This window comes from Amphiura filiformis, chromosome 5 (assembly GCF_039555335.1).
Source record: "Amphiura filiformis chromosome 5, Afil_fr2py, whole genome shotgun sequence".
NCBI lineage: Eukaryota > Metazoa > Echinodermata > Ophiuroidea > Amphilepidida > Amphiuridae > Amphiura > Amphiura filiformis.
In genome coordinates, this window is record NC_092632.1 from 67,410,839 (window position 1) to 67,437,661 (window position 26,823).

The 26,823-nt window shown below is 36.6% G+C and overlaps 1 protein-coding gene across 2 annotated transcripts; it reads right to left on the reverse strand.

The window, feature by feature from the left end:
* Positions 1-1,958: 1,958 nt before the first annotated feature.
* LOC140151946 (methyltransferase-like protein 27) lies at positions 1,959-26,030 on the reverse strand. Of its 2 annotated transcripts, XM_072174250.1 has the most exons (5): positions 25,741-26,024; positions 19,852-19,977; positions 18,985-19,120; positions 12,643-12,735; positions 1,959-2,220 (listed from the first exon to the last, which is right to left on the reverse strand). In XM_072174250.1, the coding sequence occupies exons 1-5, from the start codon at positions 25,837-25,839 to the stop codon at positions 2,042-2,044; spliced, it is 633 nt and encodes a 210-aa protein (XP_072030351.1). In that variant the 5' UTR covers positions 25,840-26,024; the 3' UTR covers positions 1,959-2,041. The 2 variants fall into 2 exon arrangements, with proteins under 2 accessions (XP_072030351.1, XP_072030352.1); XM_072174251.1 differs by lacking the exon at positions 12,643-12,735 and having other exon boundaries at positions 25,741-26,030.
* Positions 26,031-26,823: the final 793 nt, after the last annotated feature.

Sequence of the window (26,823 nt, forward strand, 5' to 3'; positions counted from 1 at the left end):
GTAAACACTTCGTTACAGTTTATTGAATTCAGCCAGGATATAAACTAAACAGAAATACAGGCTAAACAACAAATTGGGCTATTTCAGAAAATAAGTGCAGTAACTTTTCAATTAATGAAATGTCTGGATTTCCATGTTTGCTTTTTGAAAACTACTTGAATTCCAGTAGCCAACGTTCCTGGAAAAAGCCTGGAAATGCAATTAAATGAATGAAAAAGTCACGGAAATGTCCTAATGAGCCTCACAAATAGAGGATTTTGCATTTTGAACTATGGCTTTTTACGCCTTTGGAAACTTTAAAAGCCTGGATTTCCAATATTCACGTCCGTATATCCGAACTCCTCTATAGGGGGTGTGCATCTATTTTCTGGAAAAGCTTGTTGAATTAGGATAGAATATATGTGACCATCCACCACAACTGAGCCCGGATGTCGCCAGTGCCACTATTGAGATATGCTCCATTGAAGTTAACAATAAACAATAGGAAACAAAGGATTTATTGACTGTTTTATTAATTTTTCACTACTTAAATGTCAAGTACTATAGTCATGATATACATCATTTTAAAGCTAATTTCAAGCAGAATATTTTGGTTGAATATCTCAAAAATGATGATTGGCGACTTCAGGGCTCAGTTGTGCTGAATGGTCACATATACAGTTAAGGGTATACGATGTATTGTTGGTCGAAGCAGCAAAAAAATGTAGTTCACAGCATCTTGCGAATGGTAGTGAGCTTTAGCAAATATTCATAGCGAGCGTGTAGAAGAATTCAAATATCACAGATATACTTTTGTAGGTCCTGTGGTTCATGAGTTATGTTGTAAAGAGGACTGAAACAACAACACTTTTGTAAAACGTACATAACTCATTAACAACAATACATTAAGCAAGTTTTCATATGATGCAAGTATATGATTTGTAGAATGAACTTTTGCAAAACACCAAAGTGTTATTTTTCAATAATATATTGATTCAGATAATGAAAATCGATTTTTTTTTGGCTGCTTCGACCAACAATACCTCATATACCCTTAATAATCATAAACAATTTGATAGATATCATTCATCAAGTTATTAAATTGATATTATCATGTGCCAATAAGGGGTATATCTTGTAATGTCTAGAGGTTACAATAATGTCAGTAAAGATTGGCCCTCAATAGGGACTGCTTACACGTCAACTGACAAGAAAAGATTTATATCAAATTGTCAAGTTATCCTGTACCGAGGTATACTTCCAACTCCAAGTAGAAGTAAGAACCCAGCAAACACAAAACGTTTTCGACATCATTCGCAAAAGGTTATAAAAGGTTGTCAGAAAACGTTTAAATGTCGGGTTATATAAAGGGTATATTAAGAGTATGAAACGTTTTCATAACCTTAAAAAACATTTTTGATAATCTACTGCTCAGCAAACAAAAATGTTTTACAGAAAACGTTTAAATGTCGGGTTATATAAAGGGTATAAAAACGTTTTAATAACATTCCAAAAACATTCTTGAAAATCTTGATACAAAACATTCTAAACAGAATGTTATTTTGGGGTTGAAAAATATTTTGCGAAAAATGTTTGCCCAAAATATTTTCAATAACGTTTTAATAACGTTTTCATGACCTTTATATAACCCGACATTTAAATGTTATTAATAGGTTTTGAAAAAACATTTTAAGAACATTTCTGTGCTTACTGGGTTCAAATATTTTAACAAAATGTTATTTAAGTATTGACGCAATATTTGGCAAAAATGTTTGCAAAAATAGTTTACAATAACATTTGTTTGAAAACATTTAAAAAATATTGTTGTAGTGTATTTTCATACAAAACGTTTTAAAGCGTTATCATGACCTTTATATAACCCGACATTTTAATGTTATTAAAACGTTTTTACCTAAACCAAAAGCCAAAATATAACTTATTTAAAACGTTTTTAAACGTTTTTGTGTTTGCTAAAGTCAGCAAGTAACACATTAAGTCCCAACTGTACATTAAGGAATGATGGATCTGTTTGGTCCGGAGGCATCTACCTTTTTGCCAAATCTTACATTATTTTGAAGACGAATGTTACACCATTGTGTTCTCCAAAGTAGCCCTCTAAATGGTCCCTTGCCACTACTTCCCATTTACTCAGTTGTACCATGCTCTGAATTGCAGCCTCAATCTTGCCGCCATAATTTGTTTCAAAGTAAGCCTGTTTCATAGCAATCACAAGGAAGCCACCTGCAGAAAGAGATATGAAAGCCAACTGATTTTAGACATCAAATGGTGGGTATTCAAAGAATAAAATAATAACTAATGGTCTTGAGATTAAACTAAAAATTGTGACAATATTTTCCAGAGTTGTAACGACATTAACTAGGACTCTAGTCAACTTGTGTCACATCTTCAATGACTTGATTCGAGTCACCACTGAAAATTACATGAATTTGAGCTAAATAGTAAAAGACTTGAGTTCAGTGTCACTTGACCACCCATTGACTTGACTTGTGACTTGATCTTAGGTCGACTCGTTTTTTGGCATATTGGTAACGTTTACACATGCCCCAACTTACACCTAAATGAAATCAGCCAAATGTGTTGATTTTGAAGGTCAGTAGCAGAGTGTTATGTGCCCCCAAAATATCCCATAACATTCATTAAAAGTTATGTATTTTGTCATTGGACATTAATATTCACTTGTTTTGATATTTATCTCCATTGGTTTGTACATGGAATGTTCTGGAAATTCAATAGAAAATGCTAGTAAACAATCATACATAATGGAAACTACTAGAATGATCATGATTGCCAAAGTAGTAAGTGGTGGCGCTATTACAGTAAGTATACATTACAGTACACAGGTGAATGATTATGATTGGTTTGTGGTGAGGTAATGAGCTATTTTTAGAAATGATGTAATATGTCATATACAGGGATGACTATTTTACAAGGGGCACAAACAGGGAACTCTGTGAAATTTATGTTAGCCAGTAGTGGTACAAAAGCTACAATAATTGTGAAGTTTTTAAACTTCGCCTTTCTTGTCAGGGAGGTAAATAACATAGTTAACTGGGTGGGCAAATGCCCACTCAGTAAATTATTTTGCCCACCCAGTAAATTCAACTTGCCCATTGCCCAAAAGTGCCCACCCAGTAAATTATTTTGCCCACAAAACATGGGCACCATAATTATCATAAAACTAGTAATACAACGTACATCTCTTGAAATCAACTTGCATTTTGAAAGTGTTGTTGAATAATGAAAGTGATGTATCTTTTCTTAACATTTGCCAATGTTTACTTTAACTTCAGAGTAGGAATAATTATCACACAGTACAAAATGGTATAGGAAGCCAAAAATTAATATTATTTTGAGCAATTTCCAAACAAAATCTGAAAGAATTCTTATGACACCATAAATTTAGATATTCTTGAATTAGGCATATCTTTAATAGACTTGAAACATTATATTTGAAACTAAATCTTTAAAACTTAATATACATTGCTCATTTCAAGTCTTTGAGCATGGTGCACAAATAGGTAATAGTATTATGAAAATGATTTCCTGCAATCAATATAAACTTTAAATGTTGAAAGAGTACATGTTATTTTACATTATCATTACTTTTTACACCTTTCGACTGTGATTCTACATCGGTCTTTATTATTTTGTGCAACATTGGGGCCTATGTTATAAGAATTATAAGAAATGACAAAATGAATATTTTAATTATAGTTGGGAAATAGGCCAATATAATTCAATGTTGTCCATTTATTGCCTAATTCTTGTAAATTCATTTACCCGGCTTGGGTGGAAAATACCTTTGTGAAAAAACGCCTGCAATAATGTGTAAATTTGGATAAAAAGTCCCAAAAATGGGCTGATGATGATTAAAAGTGCAGAAATTTTGACTTAATAACAGAAGGAATTCAGGTAAGAGAAGGAAAAGTTGCATCTCTGATACCGGGAGTTACTGGGAAATACTTGTAAACAATGAAATTAATAGTAAATACCTGCTCAAATACTGGTTTGGCAATAATTTTTTTATAAATTTTAGAAATATAGTTTTGTTCATGTTTTTAACACATTTTCATACTTTTTCACCAAATAATTTCAATACATTTTATAAAATGTCACTCGTCCAAAACAGGTATAATTAAATTTATATTTCTATAATATGCGAGTGAAGTGTGTCTTTGACAAGAAGTTACAGAGTAAATATTAAAACATTATTTCAATTCAATTCAATTCAAGTTTATTTGGTTTCTTCTCACATATATACAAATTATTATTAAATACAGATAATCAAATACATTATAAATTATATGAGATGTGGATGCCATCAAGAACGCTGAGCGTGTGGCTGATGGCACCCAAGGTTACATGAAAATATTACAATGAAAAACATAGAATTTAATAATTTATTAAATATGAAAATAACATTTTGCAAAGAAAAGAAAAACAGTAAATGGATGTCATATTAGGTACATATACATATACCACATGAATATATTTGACAAAATTACTTTGATATGAACTAGAACATCCATGAAAATGAGGGTGCAGAAAAAAAAAGCATCAAGGGGGGGGTAAGGAAATTTACATGATTGATGCGTACTCGTTATTGACGGTTTCAGAGTGGTATTGATCCAGGATATAATTTTTCATTCGTTTTTAAAGGAGGATAGGGAGCAAGAGTTTTTAATGTCGTCGTTCAGTGAATTCCAAGTGGTAGGTCCCTGGGTTTTAATTGTGTTTTTGGCTAGCAGTGTGTTTGTCGTCGCGATGTTAAGGTCAAGGGCCTGTCTGGTCTCATAATTATGAATTTCAGAATTTGTCATGAAATGATTATTTGGTAAGTCCTGTGGGAGGAGGTCATGGTGGTAACGATACATATGAGTTGCTAGTTGAAACGTGTAAATATCACGAATTTTTAGTTTTTTAAAGGAAATGAAAAGAGGGGTTGAATGATCCAGCCAAAGTGAATAAGTGCATGTTCTGATGATTTTCTTTTGCATAATGAAAAGGGATTCCAAGTTACTATTATTTTTATCACCCCATACCATTGTACAATAGGATAGGTATGGTAGCACCAGAGTGTTGTAAAGTGTTTGAGGAATCCTGGTTTAAAAATGGTCTGACTTTCCTAATTATGCCGTTATATTTTGAAACGATTTTTGATATATGGGATGTATGGGTCTTCCATGAAAGGTTGTTATCAATTAAAATACCTAGGAATTTAGTTACTTCTACTTTTTCGATATCTTTATTATCAATTTCAATGTTAAAATTATGGTCAGGTTTATTGTTGTATTTATTTTAAAGATCATGAAGTTAGTTTTATCTATATTTAATGAAAGCTTATTGAATTTAAACCAGTTCGAAATTTCCTTGAGTTCTTTATTTATTAATTCTTCAAGTTGTTCTGGGTCTTTGTGGGAAAAAAGAATGTTGGTGTCGTCAGCAAAAATAATAAAATGGGAGGAAGGAGATGAAAGTGGGAGGTCATTTATATATAAAAGGAATAAAAGTGGCCCAAGGATTGATCCCTGGGGGACACCGCATATTATGTCACCTTCTGCAGATTTCTGGTGGTTATAAACGACATACTGTTTTCTTTCACAAAGATAATTTTTATCCATAGATTGGCAAGACCTCTGATACCGTAGCTATTTAGTTTGTGGAGAAGTATATCATGGTTGAGGGTATCAAAGGCCTTGCTTAAGTCTAAGAATATCCCAAGACTATGCAATTTTTCGTCTAACGCACCTGTAATTTTGCAGTAAAGGTCATTTATTGCCATGTATGTGGACCGGTTTGGTCTAAAACCATATTGGTGGGAACTTAAGATATTATTTTTAGCAATGAAATCAGAAAGCCGGGTGTATATTATTTTTTCAAGTATTTTCGAGACAGAAGGTAATATTGAAATCGGCCTATAATTACTACAAATCTCATTATCACCAGATTTAAAAATTGGTATTACTTTTGCGATCTTGAGTAAAGATGGGACAATGCCTGTGAGTAGGGACCTATTGAAAATATGTGAGAGAACAGGGGCTATTTCATTGATTATTTTTTGAGTAGTTTAGTGCTTATATTGTCAAAGCCACTACTGTTGCTAGCCTTAAGTTTTTTAGTTATTTTAATTATTTCGTCAGGGGATGTTGGGTTTAAGAACATACTGCTATGCTGATTTAATGAATTTAGTGGAGAGATGTAGTCATCGTCAGTAGTTATCTTCTCAGCTAGCTTAGTGCCTATGTTGGTAAAAAAAGTATTGAAGTTATCGGCTATTTCAGTTGAATTGGTAATTTTTTTGCCATCTTTATCTTTAAAGAAGTCGGGTAATTTGGTACGTCTGTTTCTACCTAGAAGATTATTCAATGTTTTCCAAGTTTCTTTCATGTTAAATTTATTTGATTCAATTTGGGCGGTAATATGGGATTTTTTGGCTGTACGTAGTAAATTATTTAATATATTTCTATATTTAGTATATTTAAGTTTATTTTCTGATGTAGGTTTAGAGATGTACTTTTTATATAGTTTATCTTTAGTTCTGATTGATTTAACAAGGCCTGTAGTGATCCAGGGCTTACGTGGTGATTTACGTTTGGACATTTTAGTTGTTCTTATAGGGCAGTGGATGTCTAATAGGCCAGTGGTTTTATTAATGAATTTCGTGTATGAGTTTTCAGGATTATCGTCGTGGAGTATAAAATCCCAATTGACAATAGACAGGAGTTTTGAAACCTTTAATATTATTTGGTTTGAATTGCCTTGTTTGTTTAGTTATAGGTTGAGAAATGTTATCAAAACGAGAGCCTTTAACAGAAATAAAATTTGGGAAATGATCTGATAGGTCTGTAACCAAGTTGCCAGAAGTTATTTGGTTATCAGTATCATTTGTAAAAATATTGTCAATTAGCGAGATTGTAGTACCGGTCTTGGTTGTGTAGACTCGGGTGGGTCGATCAATACAGGGGAAAAATGAATAGGCGTACATCAGATTAACGAATGTATTGACTTGATGGTTATGGTCAAATTTTAGGAGATCGATATTGAAGTCGCCTAAGACAAAACATTTTTTCCTTTCTTTAGAGATGGTATTCAGGGCTGATTCTAGGTCAGAAATGAACTGATGGTAATCGACATATTCTGGTTTATAAATGACGCCAACGATTATATTTTTATCAGGGATTTCGATGAAAACAGAGTCGCAGTGAGTGGCTTTTATTTTAAGGTCAGGTCTTTGAATGAAATTATGTTTAGAGTGGATGAATAAGGACGCACCTCCACCAGATCTATCGGGGCGTATACAGTCTATTCTGTCATAGTTGTCAAGGTCAATTAAATTGGATTCATCGGTTGAATTGAACCAGGTTTCTGTAAAACCTATAATGTCAAAATCATGATTTAGAATCGAAATGTAATCCACAATAGTACTAGCCTTTTTATTAATACTTCTGGTGTTGTGGTGGAATAAAGAAAATTTATTTTGGCGGAGGGCATTTTCATTAATAATTGAATTAGTGTCGTAATATTTGCATTTGCAGCACAGGTTCAGGTCAATGTTACATGAATTATCTGAAGTTTGGGAATGTGAATTGAGTACGCTACTAAATTTAGACGGAGTGAATTTGTGCTCTGACATGAAAGTTGACAAATCGGGCATGGTGCGAACGGGACAAAGGGTGCAGGAGAGAGACTAAATTAAAGTGGAATTTGGTTTAAAAAAGCAAATAAGGTTGGATTTGGTCTGAGGGAAAAGAGGAAAGAAGCCATTTTACGAGAACACGTTGAAACCATGAAGATAAAATAAATTCATGGTAAAGTTAACAATCAATATGTGGTTTAGAACAAATATAAGGGACTCATAGGGTCTTTTTATCTTTTCAGTTTCCGTAACTCTATTGTTCAGATACGAAAACGCAAGGAATTCAGTAAGTTTACTGTAATCTGACTTCATTGTTGACTCTGAAGTACCAATCAGCTTATTTCAATAGAGGTAATTGCCTGTGTCAATAAAGCCCATAAAGGCTGGAGATAAAATAGTATTGAACACCGGTGTCCGACTGCTGTTTTAATGGTCTAGCGCCCTCTCGTGTTTGACAGTGATAAATTGATTCACATTATTATGACAAAATGCAAATCCGAATGAAAAGGTCCACTTTTTTCTGTAAAAACGTTGAAAATAGCCCTTCAATCACAAAAGGTCCGTTTATGAGCCTGTCGCGCCCCATTGCACTTGTGCAGGGCCACAGTGTCGCCCTTCCCTCGTATCAATGTCTATCTCCCTATTTTGCTTCCTCCTGCCCGCCCCCATGATCAGGCTCCCCACTCCCTCCCCGATCCCTACTCTCTCCTCTCTAGCTTTCTCTTTCTAGCCTTTCCGTCTCTCCCTCTCCTCTCTTTCTTCCTCCCCCCTCCCACTTTCGCTTGTTCAGTCTCAACTTAAGTATCTCCCCCTCCCTCCCTCCCTCCCTCCCTCCCTCCCTCCCTCCCTCCCCCTCGCGAAATTTATCAGTATGATCCATGACTGAAAATAAGCTCTGCAAAAATAAACATTTAAAATAAACCCGAGTCTTGCATATAGGCGCAACCAATTATCAGATTAGCTTGCCATGAATAGAATACATTATCTTTGCTCCAGTGCAAATTCTTTTGTATTGCATTTCAATATAAAACATGATTACCAAATCACCACTTGTACGCGCCACATTGGGAGATATTTGACTATTTTAGACGCTCGTTTCATCGCCAATATGAAAGACTCATTGCTTATAACTTGGCAACATGGTCAGTATATATTTCAATGCAAGACTTTTTTACGATCCACTTACGTCTAGGCGTAAGTACATATACACCAAACACAAGTCAATTGAAGCCGTACAATTTACCGCGAATTTAGGACCGTAAAATTTAGACTCTTCTTTTGTCTAGATTGGCACCCAACCGCACATCTCAAGGTTTTATGTAAAAATCAATATAACTTACCAAAACGAAAACTGAAATTCACGAGCTTCAAATTTTCAGTAACTAACAAAAGGCTAGAATAAAAGATTGGTCATACCTGGGAGACTACCACTTCAGAATAACAATGACTTACAAAAACTATTACGGATACGGAAACAGAAACTGAAAAGATAAAACGACGGTAGGTCCCCTTTGATAATAAATACAATACAAGAAGTAAATACATTGTAATTCCAGCTGTGTTTTGAATGATTTCGTTTGGGGCACAATACTAGTTGAAAAACTCTTTCAGTACTGGATCAGCTGTCTGTATTTTACTGATTATTGATACATGCAGGTCATTCACATATGACTACAATGCCATTCATGGAGTTCACAAAGCCAAGAAACCGATTGCAAGGGTAAAATAGTATCCTTGATCAAGAATAATGAGGGAACACCTGGATTGTAAAAAAAAAAAGCAGATGATCCTATTATAATGTGGGATAGCATGCATGGACGGCTAACAGAGTCAATTGTGAAAAACCTACATGCCTCGGTTGACTGGTGAATATTATCAAAGAATAACTGATGATTGATGTACAATACATGAGATAAATACAATGCAATTTCAGCTGTGTTTTGATGGATTATGTTTGTAACACAATAGTAAAAGTCTATGAAAAGTACTCGCAATACTAGATCAGCTGTCTGTGGTTTACTGATTATTGAAATACATGCAGGTCATTCACATATAACTACAATGCAATTCATGGAGTTCACAAAGCCAAGAAATCGAATTTCAAGGATTAAACAGTATCCTTGATCAAGAAAAATGAGCGAACACCTGGATTTTTTTTTTGAAGAAAAAAACAAACACCCCAGATGAAGCCTAATTATCTTGTGGGATAGCACGCATGGACGGCAAACAGAATGAATTGTGGAGAGGAACAATTGCAAGTTGTTAAATTGCGAAAAACCTACATGTATCGGATGACTGCTGACTTGTATGGATGATTAAATCAGATTAAATCAATGAGATGACCATTACCCCAGTATTGTAAGATAATATAATGGTAATAGATGGAAAAAAAATAAGTCTCATGGTAATGAGATGATTACCATATTACAATGTATCAAGAGCACGCAATCTAATACATCACGAGTTATTATGCATCATTGGTAACAAGAAAAACCAGTAGTATTTAAAACATATTGGACATGACAATGATATATAAGAGACTGTTATGAACATTTATATCAGGGTGAGCAAAACACTTGGATAATATAAATCACATCAAATATACCACTATAATATAAATCACATCAAATATTTCACTGTAATGGTAATACCAAATAAAATCATTACCCTTCCCATCTAACTTTACTGCTTTTTCCTTAGGAGTAATGGAGAGTGATAATTAGTGTAAGATTTTAAATGTCCAACGTGAAATATAATACAAATATACAATTTTTCTTGAAAGTTGCAACATGAATATGCTAATATCTATACAAGATGCATTTAGAGGTAGGGTTAGGTCCACTTTTTACATCAAAGACAACTTCCACGCAAAACCAGGTGTACTTCTCCGAAAATCCAAACGCCTGGATGCCATTAATTATCGCTGCCCACCCAGTAAATTATTTTCCTAACTTTGAGGGCAAAAATAAATTAAATTGCCCACCCAGTAAATTGAATACATGGATACAAAATCCACCCAAGTCCATGCGAAGTGATTTTGAGAAAAAAACATGTGTATCATTTTTATTCCTTCAGTTAGATTTACCTGGTCAATATGGTAAGTTTTACGTGCAAATGAGTGGGCCAAACTGTATTAGGTATGACGATTAGCATTTCAGGGACTTCGTGGGGATCATTGTAAATGCTGGACTTGGGTGGTTTTTTGAATCATATACAAAGACAACAATGTTGGAATGAGATACCACTAGTAAGATAATACAAAATAAAGCACACAGGTATGTATAATGTTGATAAGCATACTGCCATGTAATATAAACCACACACTTTCCTTGATTAAACCCATTTTATTTTTCAATAGTCACTCTCCAGCAATGAATGTGTTACAAGTGGACTTTGATACATACTGGTTTTCAATCAATGTGTTACAAGACTCAAATCCTGGATTTGGGTGTTTCTTTGATACATACTATTTTTCACATGATCAATAGACACAGAGGATGAATTTGAGTTGTTCTTTCATACATATGGCAGGCCTATGTATAGCAACAATTTCCCATGCTTAACTCAATTTGGCCAAAGTATGGACTTGGGTGGGTTTTGTATTCATATATTCAATTATCCTTATTTACCTCCCTGTTTCTTGTGTGTTGGAGAAAAGAAAATACGCCAAAGGCGGTAGTGAAAACCAATAGTTACTAATCGTCTTGTCAACTCAAAGAAGTGACAGACTGAAATATCTCCATCAACGAACTGTGGTATCTTACTGAACTAACATAGTGTGTTATCTGACTGTCAAGTGGAGCAGTTAGCTCGCGAGGCTCAAGTGATCTCCGAAAGAGGTGTTTACGGTCAACATAGAAGACCATTTGGAAAACATTAGCATAGCAGCTAAGATAATGAAAACATAGTCTTCAGGACTTGGACTGAGACTGTGGTAGACCAAGGGTTTCCCTTGGGAGACAGGATGTTGGACATTGATTATGGATCAATAACTGAGACCATCAAAGGAATCTCATCAGAACGTCACATTACGTTTCACTCCCTGAAGAGAATTGATCAAAAATTGAATTCCCTCCTGAGGTTGGTATCTGTCAATGAGTTGACCATCACCATGCTGTCATTATAGCTAGAGGCAGTATATAGCATACATGGGTCAATGAGTTACATACAAATTACCTTGTGTGGTATTTGGTTCCCAGGATGTGTTTTGCCTGAGGCAATTTGTGGTTAAATATTGATCCCTCGCTACAAGAGTTATTACCGTCGATTTGGTTGAAAAAGGAGGTGAGACATGATCAATCTCTCCAGGTAACAAAACGTAATGAGAAATGAGTGAATGTTCTTAGTCATCCAGTAGTTTCAAACAGAGTTTTGGAATTAAATCTAATACTGGAACTTACTTTTTGCAACTATTGCGACGTTGCGTCTGGAACCACCAGACTTCATCAGGCAACTGACCCGTTGGACTGGTCACGTGACCAGTCCAACGGGTCAGTTGCCTGATGAAGTCTGGTGGTTCCAGACGCAACGTCGCAATAGTTGCAAAAAGTAAGTTCCAGTATTAGATTTAATTCCAAAACTCTGTTCAAAACGTAATGAGCTAATCAAGATCTCCAGGCCTAGAATATAAGTGACCATAACACAAAAGGAAATCTGCGTAATACTAGTAGTTCTAAGTTTAATATTTGTATGATCTTATTTTGTACTTTGATTGACACCCATACTGCACGAATTAATAAATAAGCATAAGTTGTTTGATATAATAAATAGTGTGTTTGTGTGATTGCTGTTGAGTGAACTCGATAGCAGGTGATTTTGGCCTTGGTTCTCGAGCTAAATGCAATAACTCCACAGCGCATGCGATTATCTCGATTGCACTCAGATCATTATCCTTTTCATAATACTTGACAAGGTTTTAGCACTGTTTTAAGCAAAGTTGAGCACCGACAATATAGAATAATAAGCATTATTGATGTAATATATTTATCAAGATTTAGTGATTTTACCAGGTTTAGTAATTCTTGCGAGTTCAGGAAAGCATTCTCCATTCATGTGATTAGGTGAAAAACACCCCACACAAACAGTAGCATCACATGTGTCTGCAAGGCAGAAAACATTATAAGATAATTATTTGATTTGTTTGTGAATTGCGATACAATAATTATGCCAGGAGCGACAAAAAAAAATCTGTTAAGCGGGCGGACTTTTCAAGTAGGGTCGGTCGGTCGGAATTTTTTTTCCTGGAAGCTAAAATTACCCTAAAATTTCACCAGAATCTGAAAAATATGTTTTGATTAATAAAATTTGGCCCCAAAACGACTGATCTTTACATTATTTTAGCAAATTTAAACATCTCCAAAACGCAGGTCCCACAAAAACAAAAACGTCGCTATCCGAGCCCTTAAGTGAAGTATATACACCATTTTAGTATGCCATACAGCAATAGTAATATTGTCTAGGGTCTTCCAATTATAAGCCAAACAAATTATACATTATTTTCCATTCAACTTTGGGTACAATGTGAATGTCTGCTTTCTGCCTTTGGTAGGTTTTTTTCCGGCTTTTTCCCAGGGTGTGTTGGCGGGTTGCCATACTTCTTTGCTCTGACTCCCTCCCCAAATGTGAATTGATATAGAGTATAATAATAATAATAATAAATAAGCATTTATAATGCGCCATTTATCTAGAAAATTAAATCTAAAAAAAAAAAAAAAAAACAAGATACACATACAAGTAAACATGAAAACAGAGTTAACAAAAAGGTATAGCTGATTAAAACAAATCAGCTATCCAAATTGTTAGCTCAATACAATTTCATACAAAATTAGAGTCAAGCGGTAGCATGACCAGCAAGTTTTTAAAAAAAACGACTGATAAAGAAGAATAAACAGATGCACCGCGGGACTATATTTACACGAAACAAAACGCTATTGTTCTATGATATTTTTCGCTGGGTACAAAATATATCTAAAACCATGCTAAATCTTATTTACTGTCCAAAGTGTAATATTTTAATAACTCATTAATTCAAAAAGTTACACCAATCTTACAGTCAATCTGATTGTTTGATAATAAACAAACATTCTTGCTTCATTTTACGCGGTATTTTATAGCCAAATTTAGTGGCAAATCATAGCTAATCATACTGATATCCAGAATCTTTCGACACTGCTACAGCCATACATGGCTGTCACTGTCGCACTACTTTTTGAGATTCACTTTCAAATATACCCTAGCATTTTCCTGGATACCCTCCATACAAATTCTGGATCCCATTCGCCAAAAAATCAAGTTTTTCACAATTCTTTTATTCTTTCCGGACCACAGCATACATTCATATTAATAAATACTCCACTTTTACACGTCGTTATATCGAGACGTCCCCGTGGCGAAGCGGTTAAGGCCATGGACTTCTAATCCATTTACGAGTTTTTGCTCAAGTTCGAAACTTCCCACCACTTTTTTTTTAATGTTTTATCAACCAATTTATTGTCATAAATCAAGAATAACACCATTTTGAACACCGATTGCTATGGTGATATTATTTTTTTTTCATCAAACAAACAATTTATCAGTGGCTCTGTTCACAGCTCAGACTGAAATTATATTTGGAATAAATGTTATAAATTGTCACAAATTAAAATCACAAACCGCGAAAGATAACCAACAACTGCCGCTAAATATTGATATCCAACTAGATATCCCCACAGGGCTATAAAGAACCACAACCCGCGAAATTTGGATTTCCAACTAGATTGCCCCGCAGGGCTACAAAGAATCAAACACCACGAAATATGGATATATCCAACAAGCTTAAATTATAAATTAGCTCCCGATAGAGGGCAGGGCTTGATAAGGGAAATTCAAATCACAAACCGCGAAAGATCGCCGACAACCGCCTTTTAATAGGGATATCCAACTAGATTGCCCCGCAGGGCTACAAAGAACCACAAACCGCGAAATTCGGATATCCAACCAGATTGCCCGTAGGCCTATAGATTATAAAGAACCACAAACCGCGAAATATGGATATCCAACAAATTTAGACCACAAACCGCGAAAGATCGCCAACAACTGCCGCTCAATATTGATATCCAACTAGATTGCCCCGCAGGGCTATAAAGTACCACAAACCGCGAAAGTTGGATATCCAACAAGCTTAAACTATAAATTAGCTCCCGATAGAGGGCAGGGCTTGGTGAAAACAACAAACCACGAAAGATCGCCGACAACCGCCGCTTAATAGGAATATTCAACTAGATTACCCCGCAGGGCTATAAAGAACCACAAACCGCGAAATTTGGATATCCAACCAGATTGCCCAATGCCCGTAGGCCTATCGATTATAAAGAACCACAAACCGCGAAATATGGATATCCAACAAATTAAGACCACAAACCGCGAAATATCGCCAACAACTGCCGCTCAATATTGATATCCAACTAGATTGCCCGCAGGGCTATAAAGAACCACAAACCGCGAAATTTGGATATGCAACTATTGCCCCACAGGGCTTCAAAGAACCACAAACCACGAAATATGGATATCTAACAAGCTTAAACTATAAATTAGCTCCCAATAGAGGGCAGGGCTTGATGAGGTAAATTAAAACCACAAACCACAGAAGATCGCCGATAACCGCCGCTTAATAGGGATATCCAACTAGATTGCCCCGCAGGGCTACAAAGAACCACAAACCGCGAAAAATGGATATCCAACTAGATTGCCCGCAGGCCTATCGATTATAACGAACCACAAGCCGTGAAATATGGATATCCAACAAATTAAGACCACAAACCGCGAAAGATCAACAACAACTGCCGCTCAATATTGATATCCAACTAGATTGCCCCGCAGGGATACAAAGAACCACAAACCGCGAAATGTTGATATCCAACAAGCTTAAACTATAAATTAGCTCCCGATAGAGGGCAGGGCTTGATGAAAACAACAAACCACGAAAGATCGCCGACAACCGCCGCTTAATAGGAATATCCAACTAGGTTGCCCCGAAGGTCTATACAAAAACCACAAACCGCGAAATTCGGATAGCCAAGTAAATTGCCCCGCAGGGCTACAAAGAACCACTAACATTAAAACACGATTAACTTGCCTAGTAGGGGCATTTAGACGCTTACGTAGTATAGGCTTAAATATATGCGCATTAACCAGTTCCGACTTGAAGTAGGCCTAAATCGGACTTACTCTCTGTGTCTATCTGGCATTGTCTACATTGGGTGTGTTGTTCATATTTACATTTTCTTTACATATTTACGTTGCCTTGAATAATCGCCTTTTAATAGGGATATCCAACTAGATTGCCCCGCAGGGCTACAAAGAACCACAAACCGCGAAATTCGGATATCCAACCAGATTGCCCGTAGGCCTATAGATTATAAAGAACCACAAACCGCGAAATATGGATATCCAACAAATTTAGACCACAAACCGCGAAAGATCGCCAACAACTGCCGCTCAATATTGATATCCAACTAGATTGCCCCGCAGGGCTATAAAGTACCACAAACCGCGAAAGTTGGATATCCAACAAGCTTAAACTATAAATTAGCTCCCGATAGAGGGCAGGGCTTGGTGAAAACAACAAACCACGAAAGATCGCCGACAACCGCCGCTTAATAGGAATATTCAACTAGATTACCCCGCAGGGCTATAAAGAACCACAAACCGCGAAATTTGGATATCCAACCAGATTGCCCAATGCCCGTAGGCCTATCGATTATAAAGAACCACAAACCGCGAAATATGGATATCCAACAAATTAAGACCACAAACCGCGAAATATCGCCAACAACTGCCGCTCAATATTGATATCCAACTAGATTGCCCCGCAGGGCTATAAAGAACCACAAACCGCGAAATTTGGATATGCAACTATTGCTCCACAGGGCTTCAAAGAACCACAAACCACGAAATATGGATATCTAACAAGCTTAAACTATAAATTAGCTCCCAATAGAGGGCAGGGCTTGATGAGGTAAATTAAAACCACAAACCACAGAAGATCGCCGATAACCGCCGCTTAATAGGGATATCCAACTAGATTGCCTTGCAGGGCTACAAAGAACCACAAACCGCGAAATTTGGATATCCAACTAGATTGCCCGCAGGCCTATCGATTATAACGAACCACAAGCCGTGAAATATGGATATCCAACAAATTAAGACCACAAACCGCGAAAGATCAACAACAACTGCCGCTCAATATTGATATCCAACTAGATTGCCCCGCAGGGATACAAAGAACCACAAACCGCGAAATGTTGATATCCAACAAGCTTAAACTATAAATTAGCTCCCGATAGAGGGCAGGGCTTGATGAAAACAACAAACCACGAAAGATCGCCGACAACCGCCGCTTAATAGGAATATCCAACTAGGTTGCCCCGAAGGTCTATACAAAAACCACAAACCGCGAAATTCGGATAGCCAAGTAAATTGCCCCGCAGGGCTACAAAGAACCACTAACATTAAAACACGATTATCTTGCCTACTCGGGGCATTTAGACGCTTACGTAGTATAGGCTTAAATATATGCGCATTAACCAGTTCCGACTTGAAGTAGGCCTAAATCGGACTTACTCTCTGTGTCTATCTGGCATTGTCTACATTGGGTGTGTGTTGTTCATATTTACATTTTCTTTACATATTTACGTTGCCTTGAATAATTAAAGTGTATTAAAATGTATCTTAACATTACAGTCACGCATGACGAGCAAGTTTTAAAAATAAACGACTGATAAAGTTTTGTTAATTTATCTTTTATTGTCATGAATCAAGAATAGCAATCTCAAACATCTATTTTTCGTTATATTATTCGTTTTATGGAGCGCTTCGTAACCTGATGACTTTCCAAGCTTGGGGCTGATTGGCTACATTCATAAAAAAGAAAAGAAATCTACCAAAAAACGTTGACAACGTAAAGAAATCAGCAAGTTTAAAAACCCCACCTCGGCTCACTTTTTGAAACTTGGTCCCATTTTGAACACCAACAGCAAATCAGTGTTTTTATTTTATTTCAACAGAATACAGCGTTTCCAACAAGATTACAAGCCTACTTGTTATTTGTTTAATTCAATCATGAATCATGATTATTATAAAACAAAACACAATAGGATATTGGTTTACCATGCAAGAACAAGATAATAATTAACCTTTTAGGTCGTTTCAGAAAGCTTACAAATTAATATCGCATTTGCACATTAAAGATACATTTCACTTCTGGAAATGTTTTAAATTTATATAAATATGATAAAGTTGAAATCAGTACCTTTTACAAATGGGACCAAGTTTCAAAAAGTGAGCCGAGGTGGGTTTTTTAAACTTGCTGATTTCTTTACGTTGTCAACGTTTTTTGGTAGATACAATCAACATGAAACCAAAGAATCCTTAATACATGTAAAACAAAAATACAGAACAGTATAAAAGCATGATAAATCAAACACTGACATTATACACAGCATTGAATAAGAAAGTCTTGAGTCCAGATTTGAACTCATCAACAGAAATTGATTGTCTCAGATTATAGGGAAGAGTACACTCATAGAAATTGTTCGTTGGCATTACTCAGTAAGTTGATGTAAGTCGTTGCGTCAACTTTCCGAGTAATGCCAACGCGTACAATTTGATTAACGCTGACTCGATATCATTATGTTGGTCGCACTCATTTGCATTTACTTTATTGAGTTGTTACAACTCAGAAAATGAAACTAGGTTAGCATAATTTTCTAGAGGTGTGCTATAGTATACACAATTTTGCACTGATTACAAAAATAAATATTTGAATACTGCTAATTGTGCAGAAAATGATCCAATTACGTGAATTAAGTAACAAAGTACCAAATTGGAATAACTCAAAACAATAAGTACCAGTAGCTTAATATGAACGAGTTACATCAACTTACATGTTGAGTTACAATAACTCAACTAATTGGTTCTTTGAACCTTGTTTATTTTTCTAAGTTCCCTGAACTTGAATTCAGAAGTTGGCATTACTTAAAAAGTTGACGCAACGACTTACATCAACTTTTTAAGTAATGCCAACAAAGTTGATTAGTTGACGGAACTTTTGAGCTTTTTCAGCATTTTTAAGTTCGGATAACTAAAATGAATTTTGTTTTGGCAACTTTTACACTATTTTTGAGTTGTCCAAACTTACTCCTTTTGAATTGCGCCAACAAGGCGAACAAGTCATTTCTATGAGTGTATAGTAAGCTATAGTAGTATGTTTTGGTAAATAACTCAATATGGCAATACCATTAATTTGATTGGGCATGTTCTAGACATAATGCATATAGTAAGTAAACCCATAATATCAGCTATCATCTTACCGTTGTCAATGTCCAATCTGTTGGTGGTTACTTCAGAGCAAACAATCCGTCCATATATGTTCTTCTCTTTACATATTTTGATGCTTTCTGCAGACATGTCCAGACCATCTATGGATGAGTAGCCGGCCTTTAGGAGCTGTCATATCATTGAAAATATTAACACGGGCGAGAGGAAGAAGAAAGGTCACACAATGAATTGGGGTATGAAGGTCATCATTGTCACACTACTAGTATACTGAATAGTTGGAATTACAAATTATTTCATCTTTAACCCTAACCCGCCTAAATAAATAAATTAAAGCCTGAGTACTATAAAATACTACTTGATAAATGCGCTGTTCGTGCTTGCATCTCACGTGGTGTGATGACGCAATCGCCCTAGCCCTAAGTGATTATAGGCACGGTTTCGCTGGCCAGCGAAGCCCAAGACCCGTGGCAAGGTGTATGACGCAATCGCCATAACTGATATATAGGCACGGTTTCGCTGGCCAGCGAAGCCAATCCAATCCCACCCAGAGCAAACAACTTCTTTCTTTCTTTTCTCTCTTTATTCCTTCATTCTTTCTCTTCCCGTCGCCAAAAAGCCCCTGGCGGGTTAGGGTTAATTAAAGTTTAAAAAACGTGAAGATGAGTAGGATGACAGGAGAGATAATTTTCCAGTTTTAGGCATTTAATGACTTCTTAATATTAATACATTTATCTTACAGAAAATGAGTCAACGAAGCCAATAATTTTATTATTATTTCCATATGTCTTGCGGTTCTTGAGTTAAGTCTGAAAGTGTTCCAAAAAGAAAGTTTTGGGTGTTTTCATGGACACAGGCCAAAAACACCACCCTTTAAATTAAGCTTATTTACTGTGATTTACCTTTTCGCCAATAAGACCTGTACCGCATGCCATATCCATAACACGAGCCTTCTTATCAGGCACCCATTTCACCAGTGTCTTCGCAATGGATGTGGGAGCATTGTACCCATGCTGCATGAGATCTGACTGTGATGATGCAAAATGTCATTAATATGTTAGTCTGAGGGGATCTTTCAACTTCAATTTTTTACAAACCTGAATTTTGGCATATTTGTATTCTGAATGTTGACACATGTCCTAAATTACACCTAATTCGATTCAGCCAAATTCAACGTGTTTTTAATGTTTTAGGACAACATAGCAAGTTTGATTTAATGTCATAAAAGTATTCCTAGACGTTCTTTCTTCGAGAAATAAATGGAGCTCTTTTTCAGTGGCGTACCGTGGCCGCCCCAACCCCGGGCGGCTGAAGAAAATGCAATTTTGCCGCCCCTTCCTAAAAAGCCCGAAAAGGTTGACCCAATTTTTTTCTCGGTCGTTTGAAAAAGTGAAGAGAGAAAAAAAAAAGGGGGTTTCAGGCGCTAGCGCCCTAAAAGCAGCACATCATTACTCGTTGACTGCCGATAAAACGCCCAATAAAGACTTAGTCACCGGACCGCGCCGGCCAGTTAAAGTACATGCCCTATCACACCACTCCACACCATACATAAATTCTCCCAGTCACATTTCCCAAATATGAAATTAAAAAAAGTCAAATTTTAAATTACTTCTTTTAAAGTTTGGCAGAGGCGGGGTTCGAACTCACGGCGCAACGCTTAGTACTCTATGAGCCTAGCGCCTTAGACCACTTGTCTTGTTGTTATTCATCTGAAACTTATTTAAAAATATAATCGCAACTTCAACATAGGCCTACCACGTGACAAGCAAAGGCAAAAAACGTATTATATTTTGGAATTTTACCATTAATGTGTATTATAATAGAGCTACCATTATTTATATTGCTGAATTCTCAAGCGCATCATTTCGAATTGGGTTTGGATTCCTAAAGCCCGATACTGACTCCACCTGTACATTTTAATTTCATCGCGGGATGCTGAGATGTTTGAAAAGCATCGTAGCATCGCATACCACTGCGAAGTGGAGTCATGATCGGGCTTAATTCGAACCACCAGCATCCATGGTTCGATGTAGAGTCTTTCCTATTCAGAGGAAATATTGCAATTACACACCTTATTGCCTTTTAACAATAACCAATGACACTAGCACGTAATTCCAGTCAAGCACCAATCTTTAATCCTATTGTTGAAGAGGATAATAAGCTTATACTTATGTATAGCATTCGTAAAAAAGCTTAAGTCTTTGTTTGCTTTGGTTAAATCCTGTTCAAGTGGTGCGTTAACCAACAATTAACAATGAGAGCACATTCCTGAACCTCGTTCAGTTGGTGATGATTTGAAGTTACCGCCAATTATGACCATTTGATATTTAATACCAGCAATGTGGAAAAAAAGAAATAATGTAGTGCCAAAATAATGTACCCTTTTACGGAAGGAGCAAAGTTTAACAAGTTACAACTCCGCTTCTGCAGTACGAATCTCAGCGGCGAATGTCAGGTTATTATTTCCCAGTCTTGAAAAAAACAAAACAGGCAGAGGTGGGAATCGATCTCGGTACCTCCCGGTTAAAAAGCACTGTGCAAAACCACTAAGCCAACTAAATATCTGTTGTGAGATGCTTGACATTAATCTTTGATATTGCTTAATGGAACAAATCGCGGAATTAAATCAGTAATAAAAGAAGTAGATTCTTATTTAGCGGCCAAATTGGATAAAAGGGGAAATATTTGTCCCTGATCTAAAGAAAATATAGTTTAGAAAATTATCAAATAAATTTAAATTAAAAATTGAGATTTTATATTTATTTATTTCACAAGGCGACATTATCACAGACAAACACTGTATACGCTAAAAACTCGACCCTTATTACTAGATGATGGCATAGCTCAGTGTTAGAGCATCAGACTGGTAATGTTAATATCGTTAGTTCGAATCCGCCTGCCAGCAATGGTTATTATGATTTAATGCTACGCTACAATTTGTTCAATTTTTTTTCATTTATTTATTTATTTATTTATTTATTTATTTATTTATTTATTTAAATAATTTGATATATTTGAAATTTTGAGCAATTTGAAATTTTTACCCCCGTATAATCCTATGGGGTCATTTTGAACCCACCCCCTCCCGAATTGCCAAAACCTATGAGTTTAAATCATACATAATGATCAGTACGTCAATCATGAGTTAACACCGGTTGGTCACTACATTTATTTGGGAATGTGTAGGCACTGCAGCTTGATTCACCATCCACAACATGATAATGTGTGCACATGCTACATTATATACACTTGTAGGCCTATGTTGTTGTTGGTGTATAAGTAATGGGCCTTGCAATTGAAATGCCTCAAGCTTTTAATCCGATATGCAGATTATCTATTTGTTTTCATGAATTGGAAGACATTCTTTGATGTATTACTGAGCTCAATGATCTGAAATTACTGGAGTGTGAGGTCAGCATAGTATTTTATTAACAGAACGTATAGAGGCCCTGCATGAAATTATCGATTGGCTCCAAACAAAGGATTTGAGCCGATGTCCTTCACCGTAGTTATGGCGGAGTGCAGTCCATTCAATCAAATGTTGTCATCAACCTATTTGATTGCAATCATGCTTTTGTTGAATGCATTTGAGTAGTCCACCATATTTACGGGATGATATGTCACATGCAAGGCCTCTATTCTCTAAATTCATGTCCTAATGTATGTGAGAATGATACAATAATGACATGATGAACATAGTCATTGATGCATCAGTTTTAAAATAGACTAGGCGGTTACCATATTTTACCATATTACCAGGCTGATGGTGACATGCCCATATGACAGTTTTTACTAATTTGACCTCAGATGACCCCTGGCGACCCCAAAATGACCTTTATTTGGCTCTAAATGTTGACTGTACCCACCAAGTTTCATGCCCATACGACAGTTTTTAGTAATTTGACCTCAGATGACCCTGGGTGACCTTGGATGACCCCAAAATGATCTAAACTTATAACTCTAAATGTTGACTGTACCCACCAAGTTTCATGCCCATATATGAATTTTTACTAATTTGACCTCAGATGACCCCTGGGTGACCTTGGATGACCCCAAAATGATCTAAACTTATAACTCTAAATGTTGACTGTACCTACCAAGTTTCATGCCCATACGACACTTTTTAGTAATTTGACCTCAGATGACCCCTGGGAGGGGACCCCGGTGTCAGATGACTTTAAAACGAACATAAACATCTTCTTGCCAGGACAGAACTACACCCACCCACCGAGTGGCCCCGTACGACCTAGTTTCATGCCCATATGACAGTTTTTAGTCATTTTACCTCAAATGACCCCTGGGAGGGGGCCCCGTGGTCGGATGACTTAACGAACATAAACTTCTTCTTGCCAGGACAGAACTACACCCACCCACCGAGTTTGAGCCCCGTGGACCTAGTTTCATGCCCATATGACAGTTTTAATAATTTGACCTCAAATGACCCCTTGGAGGGGGCCCTGGGTCGGATGACTTAACGAACATAAACTTCTTCTTGCCAGGACAGAACTACACCCACCCACCGAGTTTGAGCCCCGTACGACCCGTAGTCACAGACAAAACCTAAATCTACAGAAGATATCCATTACTCGTCTCGAAAGAGCTCAAAATAAATAACTTAGAAAATTTTCTTGATGTCCTTTAACATGTTTCCATAGTTAACCTGTAGAACTGACCGGTGACTAAGTCCGATTTATTGGGACGTCTATCGACCATCAACGAGTAATGTTTGATGTATACATGTAGTACCATTTTTAAAAAAAATTTATGCTTTTTCAAATTTTTCCGCCCTTTTTATTAACTAATTATTTTTGCCACCCCCTACGTTTTTGCCGCCCCTGTTTTTGCCGCCCCTCCTTCTTCCGCCGCCCCTTCATTTTGGCCGCCCCCTACTTTTACCCCTGGCGCCCCCAAAGCCCCCCCCCAAAAAAAAATACGCGCATGTTTTTATTCACAGAATGAACTATATGTTTCCACTTGAATCCATATCTCATATGCACAGTTTAACGCACCCCCCCCCCCTTGCATACCACGTGTCTTGATACTCGAAGGTCCAAACCTCAAAAAACGTGCTTAGTTATCCATATAATGATACAGAATATGATATTATTATGACTTCCCTCATGGAAGGACCAATGAAGGTTTTAATTATGCGCACAGAGTTGTAACATTGGAACACCTGATAACTAAGGATTGATGTATATCATGTATAGACGAATCCAATTTCACGCATTCCTAGACTTCAATGGCAGCCATAGCCGCGACGGGGACCCAGCAATCTCTCCTAAAATGTGAAATGATGCGGCCTTGAACATGTTGAAGGGTATTTTAAACTGCATTCTATCACCCGTGTTACACGTAGACAAAAGAATGATGACAGTTTACAACACAAAAGAATCTAACATCGAATTTTAAGCGGGTTTAATCCACCCAACTGGACACTCACAACACTTGTAATAATGGCCGACCAAATCCTGACTATGACTTGGCTCGTTGGATTCGTCTATACTACTGACTACTAATACTATAGAACTTTGAACAGTGGGGATGATTTCATTTTCATAGTTGGTCCAATTTCATCAAAATGTAACCATAAGGAATGTGTTTGGTATCAATCTGTACTGAAATTGAGTCATTCAACAGATTTCGTTGATTACAGCAAAATTCATCCACAAATAGATAATATATCCACCCCATCTCATATCTGCCTAAATGCTTCCAGTAGCAAAACAACCTCATCTTTGTTTCTGATAATAGTCACATCTTGAAGGTCATCACATCGCAAGAAGTAATGGATAGGCAATTTAATGCAAATGAGGAAAATACCTATTGCCAACTTGGTAAAATTGTACACTCATAGCCCAATTTAGTCACATCATAGCACCCATTTTGGTTCGTGGTCTTGAATTATTGCAATTAGAATCATTTCTTTAAGAAAAACCCCAATTTAGTAGAAACAATCTTTACATTTATAAAGCTATACAGATATAGGCGATTTTTCCATGGCAAAGGTTAGACCCAGGATACAGTGCACCCAATTTAAGTGTAAATTCCTTGTTATACCGCTATGGCGGAAAAAAACCCTGATTAGATTCAGTCAAATTCAATGCGTTTTTAGGACGAAAATAGAGCAAGTTTGAATTAATGTCATAAAATATATATGAATTTAAATCCCCATAATACCTCAGTGTGTCTGTGTACTCTAGACGTTGTTTCTTTCGGGAATTTGAGCTTTTTGTTCACTAAGTGAACTATATGTTTCCATTTGAACCCATATCTCATAGCTTCTCATATGCACAGATTAACCCACCATTCAACCCTATTGCAGCCCACAAACTCTGTGGTTAAAGGCCCATTCAGTGATTTGCTCATTCAGAAAATAAGAAAAAATCATCAAAATTGTTTTTGCACCTTTATTAGTAGCATGGATGTGCTAACATAGCCTGCAAGTGGTTGAGCCGAAAGCCATTTATTATTTAAGACAAAATATGACATTTTACATGAAAATGTAATTTCTCTACTCAAGGGCACGGATAGGGGCGTTTACACGTACGTATTTTGTGTGGAACCTAAGAAAGCATCAGACACACCAAATTGCATTTTGAATACTCTATATACGAGGAATGTCCTTCTGTTATCAAATGATTAACAAAAAAATGTTTACCTGGCGTGGATGATGTGCAGGGCCCCCACGTAGGGCCCTACCAGTTAGACAGTGGATATCGACCGCGGCAATAAATATGTCTATTCTTACATTGCCTTGATTCTTGAATATTAAATTTGATGAGACTTACGTCGTATGTTTTCGCCCAATCGTCGTACATCTGTCGAGTTCCTTGCACTGTATCAGGCCACTCGGCATTGTCAGCTTTCGAAAGAAACGAACTTGCCATTTTTCAGTTCAGTATTTTCGTAAATATTGGCTCAACAGGCCTATGTTCTCGTTATTGTTCGGTAGTTACTAGCTGAGTCGAATGAAAATAGATCATTCGGGGATTTTAGGAACCGTTCATTATTTACTGTGGAAGCTTCTGGGAATAAGGGCGGCAGAATGTTGACATCTATTCTAAATGAATAAATTTTACAGAACCCCTCACCTATAGGCTCTGCAAGTCACGTTTGTTTTCCGGGGTCTGTTTAAGATATTAGCATGGAACAACTCCTGGAAGTGGCAAACGGCTCAGTGGTTACGGCCTTGGACTCTTAAAGCTTCAACGTGCGTGGGTTCGAGTCCCCGTCCCACCACCGTGTTGCACCCTTGGGCAAAGCGATTTGCCTCGCTTGCCTCACCCTACCCAGGTGCAATGGGAAGCTGTTGGGTCACAGTCACCCTCGTTGTACTGATAAACTCTGCGCCATTTGTAGACAGCAAAACGTGGTACCGACATATTCTAATGACAGCGGAATAAATGTAAAGCGCTTTGAGGCTGTTTACGACATAAAGCGCTATATAAATATCTACATTTCTTTTTTGGTCTAAATTTGGTCTAAGGTCTTTTATATCGGGCGGCGCCGGTAGTCATGGCATGCAGAGGAGCATGGCTGGGGTGTGCATGCTTGTTGGGTGGGTGTAACGCGTCGGGGTAACGCGTATCATCTTTCTGTACAGTATAAGCTGGTATATTACGTATACCATATCGTTATAAAAATGAGTTCATGCAATCATCACGAAAAGTATTATTTTGAAATACAGTCATGATATATGCATGCAGTGGTCCTTAATATACAGAAATGGTCATTAATCTACAGAAATATTAGGTTGGGTTTTTTTTGCAATAATAATATTATAATAATAATAATAATATTCGGGATGCACTGAAAAGCAATCAATTTTAAGCGACGTGTTAGGCATGTTATCTGTAATATTACCCCGGAAT

Bases quoted from the DNA above. Each gene is read 5' to 3' on its own strand.
- LOC140151946 (XM_072174250.1), bottom strand. From the start codon at position 25,839: ATGGCAAGTTCGTTTCTTTCGAAAGCTGACAATGCCGAGTGGCCTGAT. The intron at 19,978-25,740 runs GTAAGTCTCATC...GCATCATCACAG, and splicing joins ATTGGGCGAAAACATACGAC to TCAGATCTCATGCAGCATGG. The intron at 12,736-18,984 runs GTAAGATGATAG...TCTGCCTTGCAG, and splicing joins CAGATTGGACATTGACAACG to ACACATGTGATGCTACTGTT.